The 25,581-nt window shown below is 37.9% G+C and overlaps 1 protein-coding gene across 15 annotated transcripts in view; it reads right to left on the bottom strand.

Annotated features, from left to right (window-relative positions):
* The window catches only part of FGD4 (FYVE, RhoGEF and PH domain containing 4), a 209,972-nt gene that overhangs the window by 53,108 nt on the left and 131,283 nt on the right, over positions 1–25,581 (bottom strand). For 13 of the 15 annotated variants that reach the window (XM_055085555.1, XM_055085553.1, XM_024129322.3 and 10 more), the window contains 3 exons: positions 18,907–19,059; positions 10,108–10,291; positions 5,242–5,749 (listed from right to left, as the gene is read on the bottom strand). In XM_055085555.1, coding sequence (XP_054941530.1) covers positions 5,242–5,749; positions 10,108–10,291; positions 18,907–19,059 — 845 coding nt within the window. The remainder of the gene's footprint in view (positions 1–5,241; positions 5,750–10,107; positions 10,292–18,906; positions 19,060–25,581) is intronic. The other 2 variants (XM_055085558.1, XM_055085560.1) reach the window with 1 other exon arrangement.

The following is a 25,581-nucleotide window of genomic DNA, read 5'->3' as shown; positions in this document are numbered from 1 at the left end:
CTGATTCACTTTGCTGTACAGCAGAAACTAACACAACATTGTAAATCAACTATACTCCGACAAAAATTAATTTAAAAAATAAAAAATGAAGGTTTATAAAAAAAGGACTTGTAGGGTTTCCCTGGTGGCGCAGTGGTTGCGCGTCCGCCTGCCGATGCAGGGGAACCGGGTTCGCGCCCCGGTCTGGGAGGATCCCACGTGCCGCGGAGCGGCTGGGCCCGTGAGCCATGGCCGCTGGGCCTGCGCGTCCGGAGCCTGTGCTCCGCAACGGGAGAGGAAATGGATAAGCAAAGTAAGCATTATGTTTTACCTCTCAGAAAACTTTGATATCTCATATTACACCCTATAAAATTAATCAACAATTTTAAGAAATACAATTAAACAGGAGAATTGAAGGAAAAAGAGGAAAAGTGAGTTAACTTGTATTACACCACTGGTTTTCTGTTTGCAATTTACTTCTTTTTTTAAAAAATCAAGCCTCACTTTCTTTTTTTTAAATTAATGAATTAATTAATATATATATTTTTATTTTTGGCTGCGTTGGATCTTCGTTGCTGTGCGTGGGCTTTCTCTAGTTGCGGCGAGTGGGGGCTACTCTTCGTTGCGGTGCGCGGGCTTCTCACTGCGGTGGCTTCTCTTGTGGCAGAGAATGGGCTCCTAGCGCACGGGCTTCAGTAGTTGTGGCACGTGGGCTCAGTAGTTGTGGCCCACAGGATCTAGAGCGCAGGCTCAGTAGTTGTGGTGCACAGGCTTAGCTGCTCTGCGGCATGTGGGATCTTCCTGAACCAGGGCTCGAATCCATGTCCCTTGCATTGGCAGGCAGATTCTTAACCACTGCGCCACCAGGGAAGTCCTGCAACTTACTTCTGAATGTGCTTTTCTGTCAGTTTTTCCCCTAGGAGATAATTATCTTTCTTAACTTTTGAGTATGTTCAAAAGTTATAAACCCTCAAGGCTTATATAAAAATATAATAAGTAAAATAGCAATTAAAAAAACAGAAATAAGCAGGAAATAAACATTTACGTTTTTTGAAAAATATATGTTTCTATAAGTCTCTACATTGTGGACACCACCTTCATCTATCCGCCCACTTCACTACATAATTTCTTTCATTTTTGATGAAAGGAAAGATTAACTTTTAAAAAAATGTTTCTTTTACATTCTTGATAAAATTGCTATTATTATAGATTTAACACATTGCTACTTTGAGCTTACGTTGGCAATAACAGAGATTCGTTATTTATATAAATGTTAGTCTTAAAAAGTGTATATCTACACACTGATATTTGGCTTGCTGTATGAAATACAGAGGAAGGAAATACTTTGAATAAATCTCAAAAAAAACTACCAATCAACCCATGGAAATATAACCTGGATATTAAAAAACTCGTGAAAACTGTGAAGAGAAATTTTCATTTCCACGGCACAAATTGATGAGTGCAGCGTTCGACATAGTACATTTCTACTAAAGCTCACCCACTGAAGCCTATAAATCTGAGAAAAGATAACTATTTTTAATGAAATTCATTCTAACCCATTTACCTGAGTCTCCTAATATAGTTTAAGCTACTTATGATAACCCAAATTCATCATGCCAAACAAGAATTATAATACTGTTGTTATCCCGACGCCCTCAAGTACCATTCCTGAGCGCGCACACGCATACACACTACAATAGTCGTTGACCCCTACCTTTCCTGTAACTTACAGGTTTTAGTATGTTTCCTTACAATATTGTATAGATGTTATGGAAAAACCCTAACGAACTTTTTTGGCTCACCCAATAACATCTTGCTTTTAGTAGATTTCAATCTGTAATCTGCTGTAATACATGATTAATCTTAATTTAAAGATACTATTAACACGTTGTGGTTGAAAGCTAAAGGTATCATAAGGTGCTAAAATTTTTCTTTGATTCTGAGATTTTAAAGAATTATCTGCTTACTTTGAGGTGTCTGGCAATACTTAGATCACTGGTGCAAAAAGTTTAAACATTGGAAAAGTGTTGCTTTGCTAAAGTATAGTAGAGCCAACAGTTTCAATGAGGTAGGTATTATCTTTTACATGGTAAAAATAACAGTATTCTATATTCACCACTGTAAGTGATTCTTGATCAAAATACATCAGATAATCAGTGAAAGAGTTACACAAGCTGAGAGTATTTTCAAGTCTGTACTCAATTATTAGTAATGATTGTTCAAGATATATTTTAATATGTATCTACTTTCCTGAACTATCTTTGCAATTCTATTGTACCCCCACTTTCCATCCCCCAATCCCTCATTCTTCCACTCCTGGCGTGCAATTCAGGAAATGTCCATTAAATTTAATTCTGGTTTAAATGAAAGCTAATAAGACTATTCTGATGTAAATCTCTATATCGAGTTATATAAAGACTGAAGTAACTTTTTTTCAGTTGTCTGCATAGTGAAACTCAAATACTGCATGATGTCTTAGAAGTTCAACACATTAGATGGTTTAAGAAGCAGCTGACAATCTGGAGGGCTATGCTAACAAAGGAATATACCTACATACAATAGCACAGAATTATTGTATTATTATCACTAAGGAGAGACTTAAGATCAGACTCAGTTTATATTCTTCACCTAAAGAATTTTAGAACCCTTTAATTAGAGAATTTAATTGATTTGTTCAAGGTCATAATGTTGGTTAGTGGATGAACAAGTAGCATCAAGATTTCCTGGTTCCAATTATTTAGTCTACTATATACTACTAACTTAAAAATTTTTTAAGTTTATTTTTTATTTTTAATTGTGGTAAAATACACTTAACATAAAACTTATCACCTTAACACTGCTAACATTTATGTTTGCATTTTGGAACAAGGAAAGGCAATGTAACAAGCACTAATGCTTGCTACTCTAAAGCAGCAAAAGAGAACACATTGTCACCATGAAGAAATTACATTCTAATACTCCTTTTTGGATGGGAGACTCATGTGGTATTTCGATCAACAGCTCTGCAGAGAAAATTTCCTTTTTCTTCCCACATATAGCATGTGCCAACCACTGCTTAAATGCCCATTAGGAAAAAGACCAGATGTACTATTCCATGTCTCACTAATTTAATAGGAAGCCCTATTAAGTCTCTCCCAGGGCTTCCCTGGTGGCTCAGTGGTTGGGAGTCCGCCTGCCGATGCAGGGGATACAGGTTCGTGCCCCGGTCCGGGAAGATCCCACATGCCGCGGAGCGGCTGGGCCCGTGAGCCATGGCCGCTGAGCCTGCGCGTCTGGAGCCTGTGCTCCGCAACGGGAGAGGCCACAGCAGTGAGAGGCCCGCGTACCGCAAAAAAAAAAAAAAAAAAAAAAAAAAAAGAGTCTCTCCCAAACCAAATAAGACTCATCTATGAAAATGTATACATAATAATATATGACAGGGGAAAAAAAGTAGTACCCAGCAACCACAGGCATCATCACCAATTACAATATTTCCCTTAATAAAAACAGCTCTTACTGTTTTACAAATACCTGCTGGTGGTATCATCCCAACTGTAAAAGGACAGATGTGAGTCTTGAGTTCCTTGGTTCTAAACTTTTCCATTCACCGTGATTTAAACACAGAGACACTAAAATCTACTACTATATCGAGATGTAAAGAGATTCACTTTGCAAAGTTCTGTTTCTTTAATGTTTCAGATATTGTTACCAAGTATGATTCACTTTCTCCCACTCACTTCCTTATTTAAACTTTCTCTGCTTGAGAGTCAGCATTTAAAATTAATTCACTAACTGGAAGAAAATAAACTACTGGCTTTTTGCCTATTTGTGATTTTTTTCAGGATCACTGTAAATTGAACTATAAGATAGACTTCACTTTAAAGTTCTGAACACATCAGTCAATCATTTTTTACTCTAATATTTTAGTATCAGTCCTTTTGAATGTCTGGCTATGTTAGTGCCACTTAAGATACAGCATCATAAAAAAAATTCTAAATAGATTTAGGACTTGGATTTATCCTTTACAAATTTTCCTATAATTGTCCAATTTTCATTATCAGCTCTCCTACAAAGATTGTTATTTATAATCTATAAGAGAGACTAAACAATGGAAACTTTTTTCTTGTCTTCAGAATTATAAACAACTCCCTACTCCAGGGAATGCTATGATAATGCTTATATACCATCTTTGATCCAAGAAATTCCAAGTGCTTTGTAAAAGCCATATTTATTGATATTTCCAAAGCACTATATTGACATGAATAAAGAATACAAATGCAATGGTCTTGTTACTGAAGTTGTATAAAAGTTTCTGCTATAGCACAGGTAGATTATGAACATATTTCACCAGCAAATCAGCTCTTTGTTAGCTCAGAAATGCCACTCAGGTGGTTCAACAAACTGCTGCTCTGATTAGAAAGGAAATGAACTTCTAGTTTGCCACAGTCTCACCTCTCTCTAGTCTATTCCTCATGGCCGCTGCATTCATTGACATTTCCTGCAATTAGGCATTTACACTTGTGACTTCTTGCATCAGGACACAATACCGGCCTGAGAGTCAGGGCGCAAGGGGTCTGGGCTTTTACTGTGAGCCTGGAAAATCACTTAAGCTTCCTGGGACTGTTTTTTCTTCTATAAATGAACTACTGAACCAAGATGATCTTCAGGATTATATAATTTCCTGTTACTTAGACCATAAATATTAGGGATGCAGCTGTAACATTTGGGCAACAAATAACATTTTCTTCCGATGCAAGTAAAAACAGTATGTTTGTGGTTTTCCTATATCAAAGTCTTCACACTGTTCTGAATCTTGAAATCATAATAGAGAGATCAACAGAAATTACATAGAAGAAAAAGTGGAATATCTCCTCAGAGTAGGGGAAACATGCATCATCAGCTAGAGCTTGAAAACTATTCATCCAGTAGTGTGGGTGATCTGACTTATTCATCACATAAGCGCTATAAAATAGTTTTCAAACCGTAGTGGAATAGTCAGTGCTTGAGACTTCCCTGGTGGTCCAGTAGGTAAGACTCTGTGCTCCCAGTGCAGGGGGCCTGGGTTCAACCCCTGGTCGGGGAACTAGATCCCACATGCATGCCGCAACTAAGAGTTCGCATGCAGCAACTAAGTCCGCATGCTGCAACTAAAGATCCTGTATGCCGCAACTAAACATACTGCAATGAAGATCCTGCGTGTCGCAACTAAGACCCAGTACGGCCTAAATAAATAAATAAATATTTTAAAAAAAGAGTCAGTGCTTCTTCCTACTTATGCTTTACCTTCATCTCAGGCTGCTGGTCCAGCTGTTCCAGTTCTAGGGGGCTTTCTCCATCTTCCCTCTCTTGTACCTTGGCTTCTGTGTCTGCCCTTCCTTCTTCCAGGGGGAGCACTGGGCCGACATGTAAAGTCCTGCAGCTACTGTCAGAAGCATTTTCATCACAGTCATTTGTTGTGGGGGATGCAGAGTCTGTGGCTGTTTCCTGTCTTTCTCCATTCACTAAGTTTGTATTGGGCAAGGGTTCAGAAGTTTGAATAGGAGTATCTGGGCTAAGAGTGGCCGCTTTATCCTCCTCACATTCCATCTGGTTTTGTGCTGCTACCATACCGTTAGCCACACAAGTCTGTGCACCCTGAGATTGATCTGTATCATTTCCCTGCTTCTGTGGTGAGTGTTGGGAGAGGAGTTTTTGCTGAGGTGTGGTTGTCAATCCATGCCTTCCTGGGGTTCTAGGCGCATTTAGGTTCACAGCAGAATCTTTTTTCAAATCACTGTAATTTGATAATGAGCTAAAAGATAAAATACAAAGGAAGTATGAAAATGTTGGCAGGGACAAGTTCTAGAATAAAAACAAATTTATTCTAGCTGTTTAGGGATATTTAGTGAAGACATTTTTTTTCCCTCTGATGGTTTTAGAAACATAGGTAAGAATATTCCAGAGTAATTCTCAGTCTTTTAGAATGCTAAACATTTAAATAAAGATGATAAGCCTGAGCTTTACGTATAGGGTTGAAAACATTTCCTTGGGCTGTTTATTAATATAGCGAGTTAGTAAAGACTTAGATGTGCGAAATATTTAATAAGGCCATCTTATCCCAAGATTTTTACTTTCTTAACATTTTAAAAACGAGTATAGTTAGCCCTCAATTTATGAACAGGTTAGAAACAAAGGTTAATTTTCTTTGGAAAGCAGAACACATTTCTCAGAAACTTTATTGCACATGTTGCCTAACTTGTCTCTCTGCTTCCACACAGATCCTCTCCAATCTAGTCTTCCCAAGTTGGCCACAAAGATCAAACTCTCAGGGTTTTCCCAAACACTTGGAGGTAAATCTGGCATCTTGATCATGGCCTTTAAGACTCTATATACCATAGCTCCCACTAGCCCTGGCCTCATTAAATGCTATTCTCTCCTCACTCACTGTGCTCTTGTCATACTAGTCACCTGCTGTTCCCATCCCCAATAAGCAAATGTGCATATCTAAGGGTATTTGTAGCTGCCATTCTCTCCGTCCAGGGCAATCTTCCCCAAGTCAATGGTGTGGTTTACTCCTTCCCATCATTCCGGTTTCTGCTCAGATGTCACCTCAAAGAGGCTTAATCCTAATAGTACATTGGAATTTAACTGCCAATATATAACAATGTTCCTATGGAAATATTTATATAGCACTTCAATCTAGGATTCCAGTGAGGACAAACATAAAACTCTGGACCTCAGTCTTGAAGAGATTCTTATGACCTAATGAGGAGAAAAAATTAAAACAGACTAATGCTCTGTGACGGTACAAAATGTGCTCGTCTTGTTCTCTGCTTTATCCCCACCTCTGAGCACAGCACTTGACATGTGACAGTGCTCAGTAAATAGTTGAGGAGCAATGAATAACTCACTGTGATGGTGATCATGACAGTAATTCAATAATAGCAGCTAACATTTATTAACTGCCAGAAACTACATTAAGCCCTTTACATTGATTATCCTGTTTCATACTCATAATAATTCCAAAATAGGGACCCCACAAATAGAGAAATTGAGGCTTAGAAACTTATATAATGGGGCCAATGTAACGTGGCTAACAAATAATAAAGCCCGTGTTCAAACCGTGAAGTCTGACTCTAAATCCTGTAGTCTTAACCCCACATTATAATAATACACTGGACCAGGAAAGATGGAGTGAGGAACAGGTGAGCAGGCCACATACAAAATGTGGGAAGAAAGTCCAGGGCTGGCATCTTCCTCAGCACAAGCAGAGGTTATGGGGTGAGGGCTCATGAGGGATGTGGGGAAAGGGCACAGCAGAAAGGTCCATGGACAAGGCTGAGATGTGTGTTCCTGTCTCCCTTCACTGTACTCCTCCCAGATACTGCTGATCTGGACTGGAGAACGGAACAGGGAATAACGACTGACAGTAAGAAAGCAATAAGAGAAGGAAAAAGACACAGTAAAGTTTATCACCACAGGAAGGAAAGGAAAAGTCTGGTAGGGGAAAATGTCATATAAAAGTTGGAGGTTGTCAGTCTAAGTAAATGTGACACACTCCACTGTTGATATCTGTCTTCTAGGAGCATATACCTTCGGCCTAATTTCTGCAAAAGCCCTTGAAGATTTGAATCAAACTGTCCTCCTTTTCTTGAACACATCAGTGTCCAGCAACACAGTGGAAAGATCCTTAGCAGATCCTCTGAACCAAACTTTGGACTTAACTTAGGATTTTTGGAAAGGACCACTTTGGATGACAAGTAAGAATTTCCTGTAATAAGTGACATCCAGGGGATATGTGTGTGTGTGGAGGGGTGTAGGATAAGGTGGGGAGGGAAGGTTTAGTAAAAGCAGTGGTTCAGCCAATAAGTAGCAGATTCCTGTAGATGACAAACCATGGGGAGAAACAGTTGGCCTTGCAGTGTCCTTGGGAAAAAACAATGTTCAGTTTTGTGAGAAAATGTTATTTACTTCTTTCCAAAATCCTAAAGTCTTTCATAGGTCAAAAATCCTAGTTTCTCTTACTCTCAAAAAATGAAAACAAAAACAAAAAATGTAATAATAAACCACAGTAAAAAATAAATAAAATTCACTTGCTCCAAATACATCCGCCAAATCACTCCTATTAATAAACCAGAGCTACTTAGATTATTGCAAAGAGCAAATCTATGACGCATGGGTAAGGTTTTAATAGTGCCGTATGGTCTTACATGACCCCACTGTAACAGACATTGGTTCTTCCTGTCAATTTACTGTGGTAAATCAGAGCCTGCAGAATCTCGCTCTATTCCACCAAGTGCTAGTTTAAGCTGTAATAACTGGGGTAAAACCGGACAGCCACACTGCAGGCACATGGACCTCACTGAACAAGGAATAAAAACTTCCATTCAAGTCCTAGAGATCCAATGCAACACTAACCCATACTTTTTAGGGCCTGTTCCTACTGGAAATACCTCATTAAAAACATATAATTATTTTTCATACTGGCAGTGGACTCTGCCACAGATAACATCCCTTCACCAGATTGGCCCAAATGCTCACATTACATCCTATCTGCTCTTAGAACAATTTTGCTTAAAATGCCATACATTACAGCACATCTCTCCTTAGAGCCAACCTTCAAGTTTTGTACCAAAAAGTGACTTTGAATCTGTTAACTCTGAAAGAGTGAAAGAAAACTGATTTGGAAAAATATATTGAAAAAAATTGATATGGAAAAACTGCATGTTTTGTGCATGGAGAGGAGGAATACAAACAGTGGGTTACCAAAATAGTGAGGATCAGAGGACTCAGTCTTTGGAATACTGACCCATTCGGGGCTTCCCAAAGCTACCCCCAAATCTGAGGATACAGGCTCTGGCATGCACTATGGATAGGGGTCAGGGCTCCATCCCCTCCTTTTATTATGCAGTCACTGGACATGGCCCTGGGAATCTGCAAACATGCTATTGAATCAACTTGCCATGAGAAACAAAAAAATTTTCAATGGAAATAAATCATTCTAGGAAAGATTACTATAATTTAAGATATCAAAGGTATTAAAAATCCTACTTCTGAGAGGGAGATGTTGAAGTTTAAATATGTATGACTCAAGTTCCCATAACTGATTAAGAACAAAAAATGAAGACAGGCTTCTGAACTACTTTTCTCTAGAACTTGTTAGTAAATACAGTCTCACAAATGAGGGACACTGCAGTTTTGTACCTGGTCACAATTTCCAGAAGATCTTAAAGTATTTCTAAGCTATGATTCATTACATAAATAACAATGCATCCTGCAAATAACTAATGAAATCACCTAATGGGAAACCATTCCCAAATATTACACTAGAATGAATGGAAATATTTGGCTTCAAGGATGAAAGTGAAGTTATACATACTGTTTAATTATATACAGACTTTTGGTGATACATAATAAAATCCTTCTGATAAAATTTTTTAAAATTCTATTTAAGTCAGTGATGGGCATTCTAAGAAAAAACAATTGAGGGTCATATAAGTAGAAAAGCAACTTATGTGAGCTTTTTTTTATCTTTAAGTGAGAAATATACACTTCGGCTACCTTTGTGAACCGTCAGGACTAAAGAATATAAAATTATATCTAATAAATACGAATGGAAATTTAGCATGAATTTTGTTATTGCCAGTATCTCTTCACAAACCTAGTACAGTACAGGGGTATGGGGAGAGGGGAAACAGGGACTGAATGGATACAGAAGACCCACATTAAATAAAATGGGTCAGAAGGAAGAGATGGGACAGGCCCACAGGCGTTAAATTCAAGCATATGAAGTGAGAAGCAGAGAAACAGAGACAACTTCCTGCATCTCCAACCCAGATATCTAGTGACCAATGGAATGACCCCAAGGAGTAACAACACACAGAGTGACATACACAGATACGCAGGAAATGAGATCTACACAGCACACAATGTGATGAGAAGGCTGGGGTACAGAGCACTGTACACAGGTAATATATAATATAATATGAATGAGAATTCATATTAGGGCAAGATTAGCATTTTAAAAATTCACTCTCTCTAAAGGCCTACCAAACCTAATGGAATAAAATACTCTTCTTTTTTATTTTAAAATCTGTAACTATATGATACTTTTTAAAAAACCAGCTTTCTTCTCCCCTCTGCCTTCTCCCATTGTAAGTTAGCTCTTACCTGCCTCCTTCAAAGCGACTGATGAGATCTGATATCTTACTGGGTTTTTCTTTTGAGATACAAGAAGCAGAGGCAGGTTTAACTTCCTCCATCCTTCGTTTTGCACTAGATAAAGCTTTATGCCTGGGGGTTTGGTGTATATTGGATGAAGGCGAATTCTGCAGGTGTAGTGGCTTTGGAGGCACTGTAGAAAAAGAATTAATAGAATTCAGTATTTCACTGATATTTGTTCCTTAACAAAAGAATTCTGGTGTCCTGGGTGCAAAAATCTTTACCATTATCAACCTTTTGTAAAGGGGTCTGTCAAATTTGTACTGAACCTTAACCAAGAGACCTTTATCTATCTTGGACATTTACTCTGTGTCCTGTAGAAATCCCATCTCCAAGATTCAAGTGGTTCTTTTAATTTTAAGTGATTTTAAATGTGGCTTTATTAAACATCTATGGATCTACATATGGCTTTGACATTCCAAACTCTATTAGAGATAACATAGCACTTATTTATCTACACAGAGAAAGGAAAGCACTAAATTTGAAACTAATTCCTAGACATACATTGCTTGCTATAAAACAGATTTTCTAATAACAGGGTGATAACAGATATACCAGAAACCAGAGCTAGTAGGTTAGACATAGAAGCCAACAAAAAAACCAACAAACAACAGTAATAGAATATTGCACTACTTAGAGCATCTTCCCAGTTAAAAGCACCTTATCTCATTCGACCTTAGATGAAATTTTTTCTTTACAGTCCTCTGAGGTAGATCATTATTTGCCTCCTATGTCTATGAAGTCTTAGAGAGCTTAAGTGATTGGCCTGGCGTAACAAGGCTGATCACATTTCATAACTGGTACCCAGACTCTAGCTCCTTCCATTATTAGCACAGCTCCTTATCATAAATCTGCAAAAGGTGGTTATAGAAGTTCTATTACTATTGCCTGCTACATTAATAGTTGCTTAGCATTAATATACCACAAATCATTTGGTTACTAATTAAGTCCTCCACTCAATTAATAGAATAGTAACAGATCATTTCCAAAATACTAAAATCTACAGGTTTTCTCTAACAGATGAGAAATTCTGTAGATGAGAAAATATAATATGTCACAAATGTTTAATCAGTACAGGAATTACTTCAATTTTGAAAACCAATACGGTATCATTTTTCTCTTCAATTAACATTCTGGGTAAAAGAATATATAACTATACATGTTTTAACAAATCAAATAGAATCATCTCCTTTTTTCTTTTTTTAAACCCTTTTCCTAACTTCTGGAAAAAGGGTGGGGAATCATGTCTTCTTCTAATTACATGCCCCATTTTCCCAGAGCTGCTTACCTTGGTTTTCAGTAATCTCATCTTTTATGAACTTAGCTAGCTGACAGCTGCCTGATGCTCACTGGCCCAGATTTCATCATTTCTGTGCCAGTTATCAATTCTTACAGAGAAGGGAGAAAAAAAATATACACACACACATATATACACGTGTGTGTGTGTATGTGTGTGTGTGTGTAAACACAATGAGCTACAGGTATAACAATTTACCTCTCTCCGTGTCAACACAAACAAGAAGAAAATTCCAGTGAAAAACTGAAATGCATCTTTTTATGAAAATGGTACTATTTTCCAAGACGTACTTGGGGTGGGGGTGGGATGGTTAGTATAGTATCCATTGGAAAGGAAGGGGCTTACACAGTGTGACATTTATTCATTTTAAGGAAAAATTTCCGTGTAGAACAAATATATACCAAAATAGTAAACCAGGACAATATTCCACCCCCCCAAATAGTTTTAATATTAGGAATAATTTCAATATTCCTAACTAGAATATTCAAAGAAGTGAATGTGTTCTTTATCATTCTGTGTGTAAAGATTGTTATAAAATAACTCTTCCATCTAGAGTTTACTCAGTGAACATTCCTTCTTTGATATTTGAAAGATGCGAATAAAATGATATGTATCAGCCAGTCAGTTTCTCAGAGATGACTCCACCGACTTTTCCCATCTCACCTATGCCTCTTTTAAACTGCATCATAGCACTGTGTACTTTTTCTCTACAGTGCTTATAATAAATTATTATATAATTATTAAGTAGTAATAAGCAGTATTAAATAATAGATCAGCAATAAAATATTAAGTACATTATAGATATAAAGCTTTCTCTTCCACAAGTCTGGAGTCCTGTGAGGGTAAGGAATATGTTCGTTTTGATCATAACTATATTCACAGTAACTACCTGCACAGAGCTTGGCAAATTTGTGGACTACATGAAGAAACTAATGTGTCATCAAGGAGCTCATATTCTAATGGGGAGACAGTTTAAAGATGTTGATAAAGCAGAGCACTGGGTACACAGTTAATTTAGAGGCACAGAGGAGGCATCTATTTCAGCAAGAGAGACAATCCAAATGTGTATATTCACTGGTTTATGACACATTTTAAATAAAAGAGCACAAATGCTACATGGTATATGACAAAAATCCCAAGAGGGTCATGAATGGCTAAAGTGTCAGAAACACTGTCTTAGAGGAAAACAATGCATACTCTGATGAAAAGACATAACTGACAAGTGAAAATGATTCTTTTCTCTTGCTCTCATCATTTTTGATTTTTCTTTTACACTATGGAGGTCAACATTTCCAAATGCTCTCTGGACATCTCCTAGGTGTCCTATCAGCACCTCTGGTTCATTATGTCTGAAACTCTACTTACTACTTCTTCCCCCTGCAGCCCAAATGATGTAATAAACAGGAAAAAGTGTTCAATCTAAGCAATAATCAGAGAAATGCAAATTAAATCCACAATACCACTTCAGCCCCACCAGATTAACCAAAATTTCAAAATCTGACAATACCAAATGTCACTGAGGCTGTGAAGCAATGTGAACTAATACATTTTGAGAGGGATTACAAATTAATACAACTGCTAAGATCTCTCCCTCCCTCCCTTCTCTCTCTCTCTCTCTCTCTCTCTCTATATATATATATATATACACAAACTTACATACATATATATATATTTCCAAAATATATATCATAGAGAAATTCTTACACATCTACACAGGGTTTTTAATTTTTTTAAACTTTTTTTTGGATTCCCAACAAATATTTATTGAATACCTATTAAGTTCTATGCACTTGACCATATCAATGAACAAAGGGAAAGATAAGAAACAAAAAACATAATAAGTAAACCATGTATCAGTAGGTAGTAAATGCTAAGAGGAAAGGGGAGGGGGCTAAGAGGAAAGGGGAGGGGGCTAAGAGGAAAGGGGAGGGGGCTAAGAGGAAAGGGGAGGGGGCTAAAAGAACAACACAGGGGATCTGGAGTGTAGGGGTGGGGGAAAAGGGCATACTGCAGTATTAAGTAGGGTGTTCAGAGTGGGCCTCTTTGAGAAATTCAGATTTGAACGAAGACTTAAAGAAGTTGAGGGAATTATTTGGAGAAGAGCATTCTACCAGGTAGAGTGAAAGCTAGAGACCAGTGGAGGCCAATGTGACTGGAGCCAAAGGAACAGGCAGAGCAGGTATTGAGGTCAGAGGGAGGGCCTGAGAAGGCAGAACCTGTGGAGTGCTGTAAGGATTTAAATTTCTGTAGAGCTCTGAGCTGAGGGATGATATGATGTAGCTTAAATTCCAACAGCACCACACTGGCTGCTAGGTAAAGAATGTAGGGAAGTAGGGTGGGAGCAGGGTAGGAACAGGGAGAAGAGTTAGTGATGCTGAAAGCTCGGCTTCTGTGCACTGGTGCCGTATTGAATCTCAGAGACAGAGTTTTGGGTGAAGTATAAAAGAATCGCTTTATTGCTTTGCCAGGCAAAGGGGGCACAGAGGGCACCTGCCCCAAAAAGCTGTGTCCCAACCTAGGTGGATTTGACGAGGAGTTTTATAGCAATGGGTCAAGGGTGGGGTTGCTGATAAGATTAGGGTGTGTGCAGGGCCTGCACTCCTCTAATCTGGTCTCAGGTAATCTTGATGAGTTTTTCTGGTTCCTTTAATGCAGCCTCAGTTGGAATTCTCTGGTATGAAGAATGCTGACATCTTAAAAAGCTTAAAGACATAGTTCTGTGTATCCCTTGAGGTGGAACCAAGACTTTTCCCCAAGGCTGCACTATTGTTTCTTGGCTGCCTCTCCCTTGTCTTTGCATCCCTTCCCTTCCCGGATTAGCAACGGTTGGAATCTGTCCTTTGGAATGCAGAGAACGTCATGAAGGCTGAAGTCAAGAAATGGGGGACAGAAAGGCTTCAGTGCCCAGGAGCCCCACAGGGTCCTGCTTGGTTTCATTATGAGGTTACTATATAATGGTGTTTAAAATGAGGCAGTGAGAAATAGTTAGATTCCAGATATATTTTAAAATTAGTTTTCCTGAAAAAAAAAAAAAAGTAGTTTTCCTGAGAGATTAAACATGAGGTTTGAGAGAAAGAAAGAAGAATCAAGAATGACTCAGACATTTGGCCTGCCCAGCTGGCAGGATGGAACTGTCATCAACTGACACAATAGGTAAAGCAATTTTTGGAGAGATCGGTAGTCTAGTCAAGGACATGCTAAGTTTGAGATATCTAGTTGACTATAAGTAAAATGGGCTCTACTATAGCCAATTTTACGGATAGTAAATAAAACCAAAAATTTTAATTATTCAAAAATTTCCAAGTATGCAAAATAATTATTGAGAATGAAAAAGAAACTAATTGCCACTGTCTACTGAAAGAAAAATGCATAAGGAAAAGTTATAAGTTAAGTTTTATTCAGGGACCTTACTAAGGACTCAAGCCAGGGAGACAGCCTCTCAGCCCTGAAGAACTGCTCCAAAGAGGTAAGGGAAGAACCAAGATATATACGAACTTTTTTTTGCTGGGAAAAACATGTAATCAAGCACAGAATGATTACTGCTAATCACAAAGAATAGACAGACATCTCAAGTTAATGATTTTAGTGCTTTTCTATGTAGGGAAGATTCAAGAATCTGGGGTCATTGAAACTTTTCCTTAGATAGGTATCTTAACTATCTAGAGGATGGTATGTTTTTCTCCATCCTAAATTCCCCTCAGGGTGTGCAGTTGGTGGGTTATTAGCTTGATTACTGTAGAATTGGAAAGGCAGTAACACTTTTTTTCTTTACACCAGTTTAAGTTTGAGGACTACCATTTGTAACATATTATACTTTAAGAATGAAACATTACACATAGAATGCTTTACTTTAGAAGCAGATGAAATGAGTAAATTGAGTGTATTTACTTAAATTATTTGAACAATAATGTGGCTTTCAAAGTTGTTGAAAATTTTTTAAACATTAAGGCTTAATGATTGAGCAGTGACACTATGTGGGCTTTATCAAAATAATTAACTATGGAGAATGTTACGGATCAAAGCTCCTAAGAGAAAAAGTACAACTATCTTTAATTGCTAAAAAGTTCTTTTGAGTTATGTCTAGCATGGCAGAAGATAGGCCAATATTAAAAGTGGTGAACAAGAAAGACATATTGGAGTTGCTCAGTAATTTGTTTGACTGGTAGGATTGGTAAGAAGTGAATAAACCATTGTTTCCCAAGGCCTTAGGGTATTTTCTGAGGCAAAACAAGCCCTAACTATAGAAGGAATCCATTTCAAAAGCTACAGGCTTAGATTCAAAGGAAAGCTTCTCTAATCTAAAATTTAGCTCTCTTATCCTTTTGAAAAATATAATTCTTCAAAAATATCTACTTGTTAGTAATTTTTAAAATTGAGATATAATTGACATATAAGGTTATATTAATTTCAGGTGTACAGCATAACGATTTGCTATTGGCATATACCACAGTAAGTCTAGTTAACATCTGTCAACACATAGTAACACGTTTTTTTTTTTCTTGTGATGAGAACTTTTAAGATCTCTTAGCAACTTTCAACTATACAATACAGTATTACTGACTATAGTCACTATCTAAATCCTCAGGATTTATTTACTTATTGGTAATTAATAACACAGAAACATAAACTTGATGTTGTTCCAGACACATTACTACATAATCACCACTAATAAAAGTAGTCAGTTCTCTCCTTTTAAACATCACCAAAATAAATTGTAACCATGATATTATTAGCACTCCACAGGAGAAACAAACACATAAATAAGATTCAATTATGAGCTATTTTTAGGATCTAGATCAGAGTTTCTCAAACTACTGACATTTCGGGTCAGATAATTCTTTGTTAGGGCGGTGGGAAAGGCTGGCCTGTGCGCTGTAGGATGTTGAGAAGCATCCCTAGCCTCTACCCACTAAATGCCAGTAGCAACTCCCAAATGTTGTCGCAAGCAAAAAAGCCTCCAAATAATACTCATGGGGTCAAGAGGGATGCAACAGGCCTGCAAAATTATCTCCAGCTGAGAACTACTGATCTAGGATAACAGTCTTCAACTGAATGAAAATTCCATAATGGATCTTGAAGCCTCAACAGCCTCATCATGCATAACTTATAAGGGAGTTGCAAGGAAGTGGGCAGAAAGGTGTCAGTGTGATAATCCCTCACTGAGCGGGAAGTCTCCGTTAGCATCCCTTTCATTTCTCAGCCTCAGTCACCCAAATGTTCCTAAGGATTTGGAGAAACTAAAAGTAGCTTCTCTCTATTAGATGGTGGGAAATACGATCTGTCAGCAAGTCAATAAGTAGCGCTCAATCTATTTGGCAGCTGATCTGACAATACCAAGATGTAGCCTCATTTCAGGATGCTGCTCTCTTTATGGCACACAGTCTAAATTTTAAACAAAGAACAGCCGAAACTAAAAGAGACACGATGATGGAGCAGGATTCATTCAGTAAGTATTACTGAAGGCCTGCTATGCTGTGTGCTAGGCACAGGGGATGTAGTAGTGTAAAAGGCAGAAAAAATAACCAACATGGATGAGTTAAAGATATAGTAGACCAATCTGTAATGAATGAGAAAAACCAAAGCAGCGATGATCAAATATGAGATTTAAGGGGTGACGGTGGGGTTAAAATTTTAGCTAGGGGGGCCAGGGAAGGGCCAAACAATGAGTGAGAATACTTTGAAAAAGAAGTATAAAGTACTCTATGTAGTTTATTTACTATCTGGAAATACTCTGCCGTTATGTAAAATTATATATATAAACCCATATTCAAGATAGGAATTATATATATCTAAATAGCAATACTTTGACTTCAATATAACTACAAACAGCAAAAAGTAAGGTCAGTGTTTTCTCCCCTAAAGAACAGGATTATTTGGGGGCTTCCCTGGTGGCGCAGTGGTTGAGAATCCGCCTGCCGATGCAGGGGACACGGGTTCGTGCCCCGGTCCGGGAAGATCCCACATGCCCCGGAGCAGCTGGGCCCGTGAGCCATGGCCGCTGAGCCTGTGCATCCGGAGCCTGTGCTCCGCAACGGCAGAGGCCACAACAGCGAGAGGCCCGCGTACCACCAAAAAAAAAAAAGAATAGGATTATTTGGCACATGACAGCTCAGGAAGGACACTGCTAGAATTTATCTCAATGAACTAAAAAAACAATGAAGTAATGCAATGCATCTTTCCAAAACAGTCTTTATAAATAATGAAATTCATACTTTTGATCTGGGCAATTAAATAAAATTGAATTGTATTTATTTCTTATATATTTTTTTACCTTATTTGAGGTCAGCTTAGGTCTAATGAGCAATATGGAATTTTGTATTGTGCAAATAAAATGGCTTAAATCATTATCAGAAAAATTTCTATTTTCATATTCACAATGTTATAAGGAATGTGGCCAAAGATTAAGGTTATAAACTCATGAATGAGCTAGTCATTTGAATCTCCAATTATCTGACCTTGTTTGATAGCCATATCCCATACCACCACCAATAGAGCTAGCAGTGAGAACAAAAAGAAAAATATCCCATAACCTGGAAGACTCCATTTTACCCCCATTAAAGATCTCTTTCAGAAATTCTTAAAACATAAGAACAAGAAAGAGACCAAAGTAAATGCAAAATAATCCAAATAAAAATTGATTTTTCCAAAGTATAGTGATTCTGAAAATGCCTAGTACTGTTTCTTGGCTGAATGTTCAGCATTTGATATAAATGAAAATATATTAGAAAGAAACTACACATTAAGCCACAGGGTAGCATAGTTTTGTGTTTCTTACACTTCAAAAGGCCTTGCTCTCAATCATCAAAATTATAATTCTGTGCTTCTTAAAGTTAATACACAGTTTACTAGAAATTTATTTGTAAAAGAAAGTGGTCACTGAACAAAGCATTCAGAGATTTCCACCATTATAATTTTTCCCTTTGTTGGATGCTCAATTCCTGGATAGAGGGACTCTTTTAATTTCTGTGGACAACTTTACTAGGAAGCCTGAAAAGCCCCAGTTCCTTAATATTGCAAAATCACATTCTTGCTAAGTATATTAAAGCACTGTTTTAGAACAATCTGTTTCACAGACCCTCTGACATCTAGCAAGTCATGATTACTTTCCGACACACATGTTAATTTGTTACATGTTTATTATGCAAACAGTAAGTTAGGCTCTTGTACTATGTCAAGCATAATGCATGAAGAGATCACATTTCCATTAAGGGGACATGTAAACAATTTATGCAACATGAAAAGAACCATAATAGATAAATATATAAGGTGTTTTAAGAGTAGAAACCCTGCCTGAGTAGGTTCACAGACTGACTTTTCACCTGAAAAAATAAATGCACCCAGTTCCTCCCATTTAGAGCTTAAAACTCTTTCTTAGTGATCATCATTCTTCTGTGTTGCCTTCATCAATGAAGAAAGCATGCAACCTGATCAAAAAAACCCGATCAGCATACCTTGTGGCTTTGGACTTGCAGCTGAGTGTTTTGCTGGAGTTTTCCCATTTATTTCCTGAGCCTCTTCATCAGATACATTCTGATCAATCAGTGTGGTTGTGCTGCTTTTCAAGCAAGGTGAAACTATAGTGATCTTTGGACAGGTACTGCTGCCTGGGAGAGTTCAAAAAGAAAGGACAGGTAAATGCAGAGGTGGAGCATAACTACGTCTCGGGACTTAATTTCTTCTGACCTTATAAAACAAAAACAGTCACAGTTACCAGAGTATGCACTGAAATACTTTTCCCACGTGTGCTGGCCTTGACAAAGAGTTTTCCTGAGAAAGATCTCATTCCATGTGCTTGAGAAACCTTATAATACATGCTGACAGAGACTGCTGACTACCACACACACACACACACACACACACACACACACACTCTTTCTCTCTCTCTCTCCCTGCCCCCCGCACCCCCACCCCTTTCCTTGCAGGGCCATGGAAAGGGCAGAATGCAGCTGCTATGATGCAGGTGAAGGAGAGGACCAGAGGGCCCCACACACACACACACACACACACACACACACACACACACACACTCTTTCTCTCTCTCTCTCCCTGCCCCCCGCACCCCCACCCCTTTCCTTGCAGGGCCATGGAAAGGGCAGAATGCAGCTGCTATGATGCAGGTGAAGGAGAGGACCAGAGGGCCCCAGCACTAATCTGTTAAAAGCGTTCCTTTCCAGCATCCAGTCAGTCACCAGTCATTGAGTGGTTCAAAAGAACAAAGCAGGAGAGCACGAACATGACAGCTGATCTAAAGACTCTAGAAGAATGGCTTGATTAAAAATGAAGAAATCACACACACACACACACACACACACACACACACACACACACACACACATCATGCCCCGCTCTCACTAGCTTACTCAGACTCCAAATCAACGTATTATTAATACCCACGTTTAAAAAAAAAAAAAAGAATGACGAGAGTATGTAGATAATATTCATATTTAGTTACAACTCAAAAATCTTTGAAACACTGCAGTGCTTTAAAACACTGAAATACATCATGAGGCATAGATGGAGAACAGCTCAATTCTTAGTTCCATTTCTGATATAAGAAGTTAAATACTGAATTTCAGAGACTTTTAAAGAAATCATAAGCCAGTGTTTTCTCTTTAAACGCATGCTAAATTTCCTTTCTTCTAGTTGACATGGTGATATTAACAAAAGATTAGACCCTGTTTAGGAGAAAATAAAATTTCTACCAGGAAATTCACTATCGTTAAATAAAAGTATGCCATTTAAGAAACTATCATTTGACTAAGAAACACTTACATTTTTACAGAATCCAAATATTTAAAATGAGAACTATTAGAGATAAAAGGCCTTAATAATTATTCAAAACAAGAAAAGCTAATAAAACCCAATCAACTTTTTATTGAGTAAAAAAATTCCCTTTTACTTCAGTTGATTATTGGTTAATATTGATTAAAAACTACAATACTGCTTTATTTTCTGTGTTCCCCTTAAAATATATCTAGGTAAAACAAATTTTAGAAGATATTAATAGTTCCAAGTATTGTCTGAGAAGTTATTAGAGACCCAATGCTAAAACACATTAAATGAGTTTCATCAGACACCCTTCTGCTAAAATGGGCTGCCAATTAAATAAAGCATTGTTTAGCCAAATAAAGGCCTTGAATGCAAGATTTAAGGAACGTTTATTTGACAGCGTATTATAAATTATAAACAGAAGAAATTATAAACAGAAGAAATAAAAGCTCACTCTTTAAATGTGTGATCCTATCTACCTTCTTAGGAAAACCACATGAAGTAGGCAAAGCATATTCCTAAAATCCACAGTGTACCATCCAACCGCTTAGCCTTTTAGGGGCATTAGGATGTTTGTTCCACAATGATCCCAAGAATAGCTTAGTATCTGAAAGGCCACCTCCTGGGGTCTAGTGAAGGATGGCCTTGGGGCAGAAACAGTGAAAAGCCACAGCCCAACTACAAATCAGAGGCAGAAACTGTAACTTGACAGTAAAATGAGACACTGTGAAAGCAAGAAGGTAGCTTTAAAGATGATTTATAGCAACAAAACTATAAAAGGGGGCAGCTAAGGGGTAAATGAGAAAACGAATTAAACTGAATCTTTAAAAAATAATCACCACTGTTACATATTAAAAGATGAAACTACTTTAATAATTAACCTATTTAGAAACAAAACATGTCTTGAATAAATAATAATTTTTAATTGAAAACTAGGCACTTAATTTCTGGATAGCAAGCTTGCAGGATCTGATGGGTTTACAAGATCATATTTATTAGAGAACATCTCAGATGAATGTGATGAAATGCCTGCAGCAGGAGATCAAGTACACATCTATTTTCTTTTGAATCCATTAAAGTCATGATTACAAATCTTTTTGCCAGTGATAATAAATCCACAGCCAGAAACTTCATTTCAGATCATTATTTAAAACCCATCTCCAAACTTAAGCCACTATCACAAGGTATGAAAATACGGTGAAAGACACAGAAAACACATTCTTAAAAGGTTGTTAAAAAAAAAAAAGCAAAGACAAATAGGCAACAGAGACCATGCAAAGCCCAAGATCTTTCCTATTATTTACTATCTGGTCCTTTACAGGAAAAGTTTGCTGACCATGGTCTAGGTCAAACACATAACGGTAAAGGAAGTTTGACTAAAATTAGGCAGCACCATTTCATTAAATCATCTTCTAACATCCTGGATATTGGCAACACAGAGGAATACTTCTTTTTGCTTGTTTATGACTGACTCAGCCTATTCACATTTGGAGACAGTCCTTATTTGGGTACCAGCTGCAAAACAGGGATTTGAAACCAAAATTGTAACCAGATGGTCTACCTATTCAAGAAATTTTATATCATAGAGGCTTTCAGATTCCAATTTACCAAGAACCAGTATGAGTGATTAAACAGGTATCTCTGGGCACAGATACAACCAGTTACATTACGTTAGCATAGGGAGAGGGATCCTATTTACTGTCTCTTCTTGAGGATTGGTAATCTATTTAGGTACTGGTCCTAACCATTTTGCATTCCTCTGTCTTAGGTTTGCTGGGTCATATCTCCTGTAAGAACTGTCTAGACAGATGTAACTGCAAGGTATCCTCAGATATTCTCAGTTAATCCAGCCTCATCTTTGACTGCATAAACCTCCCTGTTCCAACTGGAGAGGTTCCCACTATGGCTTAACTTTCATTTATGTGTCTTTTGCATAGTACTTGTGAGTGGCAGATAATCTCTCTGACTGGTTAGGGTAACTCTGTTTCCTATTTGCAAAATTTTGTGTTGGGTTGTTAACGTTTTGCCAACTTATTCTTGAATGGCTCTTTCACAAATTAAGGTTGGATTTACTCCAAAGCGAAGTCCGTTCACTTCTTGATTCTTCAGGCCTGATCTCTTGTCATGGTATCCATGACCTCAGATCACATCTTTATGGCCATGTCTATAAGTGCCTCACCCAACCATAACATCTCTCCCAACTGCACCAAGTCTCTAGCCCAGAAGATCTCCATGGACTCCATCCCTCAGGACAAGAGGATCTCTTGATTTAAGAGCACAGAGTAGTTTTCTAAGGGAAACAATCTTCCTAGGTGTATATTGTCCAGAAGGAAAGAGATACTTAAAAAAGAAAAAAAAAAAAAAACACCAATATTTTGAAATAATCTTAGATTTACAGAAGAGTTGTACCCAGGCTCTTAGGTTAGCATCTTATGTAACTACAGTATGTTATCAAAACTAAAAATTTAATATTGGTACAATACTAGGCCACAGATTTCATTCAGATTTCACCATTTTTTTCACTAACATTCTTTTTCTATCACAGGATCCAAACCAAGATATCATGTTGCATTTAGTTCTCCAATCCGTGAGAGTTACTCAAGTCTTTGCTCATCTTTCATGACCTTGGCAGTTTTGAAGAGTACTGGTAGGTATTTTGTAGAATGTCCCTCAAACTGGGTTTCTCTGATGTTTTCTCATGATTAGACTGGGTTTACAGGTTTGGGGGAAGAACATCACAGAGGTGATGTACCCATCTCACTGCATTACATCACTGCACGATATCAACATGATTATCATGTGGTGTTAACCTTGGTCACTGAGTAAGGTGGTGCCTGACAAGTTTCTACACTGGAAAATATTCTATTTATAAGACATTTTTCAACAGTCTTCTCCTATCATCCCTTCAAAGACTCCCCACCTGTCCCACAGTTCTGGATATGGGTCATATCTCCCATGTCCAATTAAAAATGCCTGGATTAAGAGATCAATAGCACTTTTTTAAAAAGCAATTAAAGTTATAAAACTCATGGTCCGGGGGCTTCCCTGGTGGTGCAGTGGTTGCGAGTCCGCCTGCCGATGCAGGGGACACGGGTTCGTACCCCGGTCTGGGAAGATCCCACATGCCGCGGAGCGGCTGGGCCCGTGAGCCATGGCCACTGAGCCTGCGCGTCCGGAGCCTGTGCTCCGCAACGGGAGAGGCCACAACGGTGAGAGGCGCGCGTACCGCAAAAACAACAACAACAACAACAAACAACTCCTGGTTTACAACTCATTTGTCAATGAGGAACAAATCCTGAGCAAGGAAATTTATTTCAGAAAACGACTTCAGTTTCCCAAACTTCAAGAACTCAATAATAAAATCCATAACCACGTCCACCCCACCCTGCCAAATAATAAGCAAACCACAAAGGATCTTAAGAAGAAAATATGATGGACAGTTTAAGAAACTGACTTGGACCTAGAAAATCTAATTCTAGGAATCTAATCTACAGAAACAATCTTGTGTGTAAAAGTATATGCATATGGACAGTCAATGCAACATATGCAGCTGTGAAAAACAGAAAAACAAAAATAAGACTGGGAAGATCTCCAAGATATTATTAAATAAAAGACAAAAAACTAGAAAAATATGTACAATATGATCCCACTTTAAAAAAAGAAATAAGATACATACAAACGTGTATAACTGTACTGAAATGAATGTAAGGTAACATGGCAAGGGGACAGGGGTAGGGTGAGAGAATGAATGAGAACTTTTATGTTTTGCTGTCTATGCAGCAATATCATTTAAATCTTTTATAATGAAAATATACTTACTAATTACTTATATGAAAAAGAAAAATCTATGAAAGTCGCCAAGTATATGTACTACAAATTATTTTTAACGGTATATCCTTTACATGTGTACACCTATGTTCATAGCAGCATTATTCATAATAGATAAGACGTGGAAGCAAACCAAGTATCTGTTGACAGATGAATGGATAAACACAAATAGGGCATATACATACAATGGAATATTATTCAGCCTTAAAAAGGAAGGAAATTCTGATACATGCATAACATTGGATGGCCTTGAGGCCATTGTGCTAAGTGAAATAAACCAGTTGAAAAACACAAATACCTTATGACTCCATTTAAATGAGGTACATAGTCAAAATTGGAGACAGAAAGTAGAACAGTGATTGCCAGGGACTGGAGGGATAGGAGAATGAAGTTATTGTTTTACAAAAGTTAAGTTTTACAAGATCAAAAGAGTTCTGTGGATGGATGATTGTCACAGTAGCACAACAATGTGAATGTACTTAATGCCAATGAACTGTACACTTAAAATAGTTAAGATGGTCAACTTTATATTATGTTTTTTTTTTTTTTTTTTTCTGTACGCGGGCCTCTCACTGTTGTGGCCTCTCCCGTTGCGGAGCACAGGCTCCGGACGTGCAGGCTCAGCGGCCATGGCTCACAGGCCCAGCCGCTCCGCGGCACGCGGGACCTTCCCAGACCCGGGCACGAACCAGCGCCCCCTGCATCGGCAGGCAGACTCTCAACCACTGCGCCACCAGGGAAGCCCTATTTATTTTCTTAATTGTCTGTCTCCCCTGGGTAGAATGTAAGCCCTGGGAACATCTCAGGAATACCACCTGCTACACATAAGTAGATGCTCAGTAAATAATTGTTGAAGAAATGAATTCTAGATACTTCAGGAAAGTATCCCTTCATCTGCTTACATTCTCATTTTCTATTTCATGAGAGGTGTTTTCTAAATTCCAACAATAAAGGAGGCATGTAGCTGTTTGAGAGCTTAATCTATACAAAATTTCAAACATTTCCATTCTTAGGTAAATTTTTTTAAATTCCATGTTATTTATACACAAATTCTAAATATCTAGGGGGAAAAAAACAACAACAAAAAACTTTACCCAAGTAATCTTCCTCACAACCCAGCAGATTTCTAAACATCTGGAATTGTAGAACTATCCAGATGTTTGTCTTGATAAAAAAAAAGTAGCAGCCAAAAATCCCAGCAACTGACTGAAATATTTTTGTTTATTATAATCTGTAATTTTATTCACATTTACTAGAGTCACTAACTCAAATGCACTATGGCTGCCAATGTTTCAGACTCAGCATCTGATGCTACCTAAAATTATAGAATAGTACAGAGTTATACTGTCAGGAAAAGCAGATTGCTTCAGGTCTTTGAAGTTCAAAAGTAATATGAACTCAAAATAAGCCTTGAGGGCTTCCCTGGTGGCGCAGTGGTTGAGAGTCCGCCTGCCGATGCAGGGGACACGGGGTTCGTGCCCCGGTCCGGGAGGATCCCACATGCCGCGGAGCGGCTGGGCCCGTGAGCC

The sequence above is a fragment of the Physeter macrocephalus genome, chromosome 6 (assembly GCF_002837175.3).
Source record: "Physeter macrocephalus isolate SW-GA chromosome 6, ASM283717v5, whole genome shotgun sequence".
Classification (NCBI taxonomy): domain Eukaryota; kingdom Metazoa; phylum Chordata; class Mammalia; order Artiodactyla; family Physeteridae; genus Physeter; species Physeter macrocephalus.
This window is presented reverse-complemented; position numbering and strand designations above follow the sequence as displayed.